The sequence below is a fragment of the Sinocyclocheilus rhinocerous genome, unplaced genomic scaffold (genome assembly GCF_001515625.1).
Source record: "Sinocyclocheilus rhinocerous isolate Xijiao unplaced genomic scaffold, SAMN03320098_v1.1 scaffold3227, whole genome shotgun sequence".
NCBI classification, from domain to species: Eukaryota; Metazoa; Chordata; class Actinopteri; order Cypriniformes; family Cyprinidae; genus Sinocyclocheilus; species Sinocyclocheilus rhinocerous.
In genome coordinates, this window is record NW_015656021.1 from 15,913 (window position 1) to 21,630 (window position 5,718).

The 5,718-nt window shown below is 41.9% G+C and overlaps 1 protein-coding gene across 1 annotated transcript; it reads right to left on the reverse strand.

The window, feature by feature from the left end:
* Window positions 1–2,018: 2,018 nt before the first annotated feature.
* Window positions 2,019–5,119, reverse strand: LOC107719252 (N-acyl-aromatic-L-amino acid amidohydrolase (carboxylate-forming) A-like; the record flags this gene model as incomplete). The annotated part of the gene is made up of 5 exons (XM_016526634.1): window positions 2,019–3,684; window positions 3,767–3,879; window positions 3,958–4,065; window positions 4,695–4,788; window positions 4,904–5,119. Coding segments are annotated over 5 exons (732 nt in total), but the record flags the coding sequence as incomplete, so codon positions are not given.
* Between the last annotated feature and the right edge of the window lie 599 nt (window positions 5,120–5,718).

Sequence of the window (5,718 nt, forward strand, 5' to 3'; positions counted from 1 at the left end):
AAGTTATTCATTTAATCGACACAAGTAATGACTGCTGACATGTTTAAGTCATAAATTATATGTTTTAGGTAAAAACAATTTTTGAGTAAATGTTTAAATGTATAAAAAAACTAAAACAAACAAAAAAATAAATAAATGCTAAAAAAAAAAATAATTACACTCTAAAACTATATGTCTCATTCTCGTTATCTGCATTTCTGCTCTCAGCTTGTTTCCTAATCTAGTAGATTAGTCTTCTACTAATCCTAGCATTGTGTGTGTGTGTGTATATAAATATATATCAGGGACATTTCCTCCAAGTAGGCAAGGGAGGCAGTGACTCCTCAAAATATTGGATGAGAAAAAAAAAATTGTAGTACAAAAATAAAACAACGCCAATATTACAAAATATAACATTAAAAAGTATATAAATCACTCGTTTTTCTAAAGAAACATTGTCCAACAGCGACACCAGCAGGTAAATTTACAGCATGAGTCCGCATCTCTCTCGCCTCCCCTGAGCCCATTGAGTTTTAACAGATCAACTAAAGCATGCCGTAAGTTTGGTGGGGGGTAATTGAGAATGAATGGGGAAAAATCACAAGAGAGGAGACAATGCCTCCATCGCGATATGATTGGATCTGACTGGTTATGTTCGGCTGTGATTGGTTCATGCGATAAATCCCGCCTCTTGTGTTCATGTGCATTTCGCATTCGCGAATCAGTCTGAATGAACAATATAATGGCGTTAAAGGGATAGTTCACCCAAAAATGAAAATTCTGTCATTAATCACTCACCCTCATGTCGTTCCAAACCTGTAGGACCTACATTCATCTTCGGAACACAAATTAAAGGGGTCATATGATGCGATTTCAAGTTTTCCTTTCTCTTTGGAGTGTTACAAGCTCTTGGTGCATAAAGAAGATCTGTAAAGTTGCAAAGACTAATATAACATACATCGTTCCGCAAACACAACCCCCCCACCAACACATGTTTATTGAACATTAAAGCATGTCAACATATTCTGTTACACCAAAGACACAAAACAATGATCTTTAAAAGAGCATCATATGACCCCTTTAAGATATTTATGATGGAATCTGACAGCTCTCTGACCCTCCCATAGACACCAAGGGTACTACCACGATCAACGTCCAGAAACGTAGCAAGGGGATCGGTAAAATAATCCATGTGATATCAGGGGTTCAACCGTAATATTACGAAGCTATGAGAATACTTTTTGTGCACAAGAGAAAAAAAAACGACTTTATTCAACAATTCGTCTCCTCCGCGTCACCCTAGCGCCATTTTGGAGAGTATACCGCTTTTGGCCCGACAGTGGAAACTTGACCAATATTTACTGAGCTTTGATCACTGATGAACCGAATAATTCAAAAATAGTTAAAAGTTCACTATTAAAAAGAATAGCTGAACATAAGTTCACAGATAAAATATATTGTTGAAATTGTTACTGCCTTCAGTTATTATTTTGGAATAAATGTAAAATGCTTAAAAACGTTAACTTGATGAGATTCATACTTGGCTTTAATAAACAGAATATTGATTACATTGTTACACACTCGCACACACTCACACTCACTCACACGCTCACACAGACTCTCACACACTCACTCACACACACACACACACACACACACGCACACAAACATAAACACACGCTCTCACTCACACACACTCACTCACACACACACACACTCTCGTATCTGTTTTTCTTTGTGTAATTTATATATATGTAATTCATCCTTTTGTTGCTCTGAATACAAGTCAAATGTTTGAAACTCTGCAGATCTGTGGCGGTGTCAGCTCCTGCTGCCGCTGGTCTGTCTGGGTCTGGTGGTTCTTGGTGGTTTGCTGGGGTTCTGTGCGTGTCTGTGTGGCAGTCTGAGCCCGGCGCTCTTCATTGGCCTTCTACATCTGCTGGCAGGTCAGAGATGCTTGTCAGTTCATCTGGACGGTGTTGTATCTTCATCACTGAGGAGGTTTTGTGCTGGATTTGAGATGTTTTCTCTCCTCAGGCCTGTGTTCTCTGGCAACCGTGTGCTGTTTTCTGGCCGGGATGGACCTGCTGCACCGTGTGTCTGTGTTGCCGGATCACGTGGACGGTGCGCTGGGCTGGTCGCTGTATCTAGCGCTCATCGCGTCTCCTCTGCACATGATGGCCGCTGCGCTGCTGGTGTGGGCGGCTCGCAGCCACAGTCAGAGCTACTACCGCATGACTGTCTACAGAGTCGCTTAAATCAGCGGAGCGACTGCCATGGTTCAGATCCAATCAAACAGAAAAAATCTAAAATGAACAGTGACACTGAATCTATTGTACATAAATGTGGTCAGTGTGTTGAAGAGCGACACCTGCTAGTCTTGTTCTGAGAACGTCAGATGCACTTTCGAGAGATAATGAGCCCTTAATTCTGGAGAAATCTCTACAAGTGTGTGTGTGTGTGTGTCAATCCAGATTCATGATGGGAGGGTCCAAAATTCACACTTTGCAACACCTCCTGGGGGATAAAAAGACAAACTAAAATGTACCGACCATAAACTGTATTTTGCATGTTTTTGGGTTGATGTTTTGTCCCTGTGACATTAGGATAACCATTTCTCTGATGGTGAATTGTCCACTGAGTAAGTCATGACAGATTCTCTAACGGAAGTTTATTTAATAAATAGCTTTTGGATAGATTTTTAAACATTTTTACTTTTACATTTTTAGTAAATGCAGTTCATAATAACATTATCTGCAAACCGGCAAGTAATTGTTTTTACACGGGACGGCCCGCGTTTGGCGAGTGCTTTGGACCCTGTTGCAGGTGTAGAGTGACTGTCGCTGATGTTTTTATGCATAACTAGTTGTGTGTAACTGATAAATAAACAGCAACAGAAACTAATCTAAACTCCAGCAACAGCACTCAAAACCAAGAACTGAAGAGTGTGTGTTTTATAGTTTAAGCACTGATAAACTTTCACTCAGTGTTTGTGACGCATGCAATCTGTGATTTCAGATTTATACTGTATTAGAAACGTCAAACAGCTCGACTTCTTGTGTTTTAGCTTTAGTGAAGCAGCACGAACAGCCAGTAATCTTAGTGTGCTGCTTTTAAATGTATTAATGTTATTTATTACTATAATTCATATTTATTTCTGTACAGTACATTTATTTTTGGTAATTGCTAACAAGCTACATGTGTGATGATGTGTCAGTGCTTGTTGATGTGGATTCTGGTTCATTCGTCACACTGGAGATGGAAGGTGGTGTCAGGTGCATTATGGGATACAGTATCTCTCTGATCTGTTGTGTAACCGCACAGACTGACCAGTGTAGTTGGTGATCTGTGTGTCCATGCTAATAAAAACATCATCTGTGCACTATTTACACAGTGGACGTATGTTTTTCAGAATATCTTAAAGTTGGCTGTTTTTCACACATGCAGTGTTCCCTGGCATCAGTAATAAACTCGTCTTGAGCTCATGTTCATGCTTGTGTTTCTTCATCTCAGCGTCTCTGAGCGGACTGAAGGAATCTGCACTCTTCTCTTCCTAGCGAGGGAAAGAGCGACACCCTTCTCATAGTACGCACCCTCGTTTATGAAGAACGGATAGAGTGCTTCTTTCCCTCTGTAGCGCAGCGTTTCCCCTGAGAAACACAGGAACATGGGGTCTCCGGGGTGAAGGAGGCAGAAATCTCTATCCTGCGAGAGGGAAATAAGAGGGAGGGTGTTAACACTGCGATTGGAGGAGTCTGTGGCAGTGTTTCTGATCATCTTTCTGTACCTGTAGGTCGGGATGGACCGCGGCCGTGATCACGTGTGTTTCAGAGTCTCGTGGATAGTCGATATTCTTCACCATTGTGTACACATCAACCCATCCTCCTTCGAACAGCGTCCCTGAGCAGAGAGATGAACGCAAGCCATGAAAACACACAGCAAACAGATTTCTGCAGGGGTTTGTGGCTGAAAACCTACCTGAGTTGAACTGACAGATCCAGTCCATCATCAGCTGAACTCCTTCCTGCATGGCACTGAATATCACAGACCTGACGACGCCGTGAGGCTGTGGCCCAATCTCCATCGCTGAGAGGAAAAGAGTCTGTCAAGCTAGCTTACAGCACTTGTATAGTACTCCAAATATATTGTTACATTTATTTATTTAACATATGCTATCCTTATCCATGGGGAATATTAATTTAAAAAGCTATTAATTTAAAACACACTTATGCATGGCTTTGCTGTGATGGATTGCTGTATAGATGATGCATGCATGAATCTTGCTGTGGCTGGTGATGATAAGAGAGCAGCATAAGCTGCAGCCGCCACTGCTTTCATGTCCAACATTTCAGCAATGTTCGTCTCAGAATAAATGTTTTTAATGTTTAGAGTCTATTTAATGAATCTGATTAATAGCAAACCCAGCGCAGTCAAGCATTACAGTCCATCTATAAGCTATTAGCTGCATAACTGTACAAGAAGTGTCTGAATCAGCATTTCACTGCAGAGTCGATGTTTAACAGCATGTCTAAATGACGTCAGCCGTTAATACTGCTGAACATTTTCCTTCAAAATAACTGAATCTGCAGAGAGCAACAGGACTCATTTCTGTCAGTGTGTGATGCCAGACAGATGTTGATAAACTAGTCAGTTAGCAATGTTTGGAAAATGAATGGATGAGTGAACAACAAACACTTTCAGATGAAGTGTCTCACCAAATCCATGCTTCCCTACTGAATCCAGAGAATAGGCTTCATTGAGAGGAATATCAAAGTGAACGTATCTGACAGGAGTGGAGGCCATTTCTCTCTGAAAACACACAAATACTGACAGAAGTTGGACATAAATATGCTTTAGCATAACAGATATCAAGCATATAAGGGAACTGCACGTGTTTTCTAGATCAGCTAGTGTTAGTGCGTGCCTGCAGGTGTTTGCAGATGTGCAGGCAGATCCAGTCGCGGTCGGAGTATGTGATGAGACACAGCCCTGTGTTTGCAGTGGTGTTGTGCAGGTCACACAGCAGGTCGACCGCCTGCATGCTTGCTTTAGGGCCCAGAAGAGCGTTGAGCTCCTGAGAGCGGACCATCTCGTACGGCGAGGTCTCGGAGACGGGTGCGCTGACAGACAGAATGACAAACACAAGTCAGAACATGCTCACCAATCTGCAGTTACAGTGAGGCTAACACTGCAGCGATGCAGCAGTCAAACACTGCAGAGTAGTAGAAACACATGACATGTATGAATCTGGCATGTGCTGTGAGATGGCAGATGAATCAAACATTCGTTTGCTCAAGTTTAGTGAGTCTCACTCCTGACTCAGATCTATCAAAGACGAGGCCAGTGACACAAGCTGCTGCAGATGTCATGATGATACAGAAGAACAGCTCTCGAATGTGTGCCTCTCTGTCAATTCATAAATAAAGAGAAGGCATCTGTTCACTGCTCCAGGACTGATCGGTGGTATTGGCGGCTGTCTAGGGTGTGAAATCGAGAGGATTTTTATTTATTTACTATTTTTTTATTAATTTACTAACCTGCCTCTTTCTGACAGTGCTGCCATGCAGTGAAAGATTATTGTGTACTGGCAGCTCTCATAAACTACCAGCACTCTGTTCTGTTGCAGCTCGAGAGAAACCACAGTTTAACACCCACTCTCTCTCTCTCACTCTCTCTCTCTCTCTCTCTCTCTCTCTCTCTCTCTCTCTCTCTCTCTCTCTCTCTCTCTCTCTTTCTCTC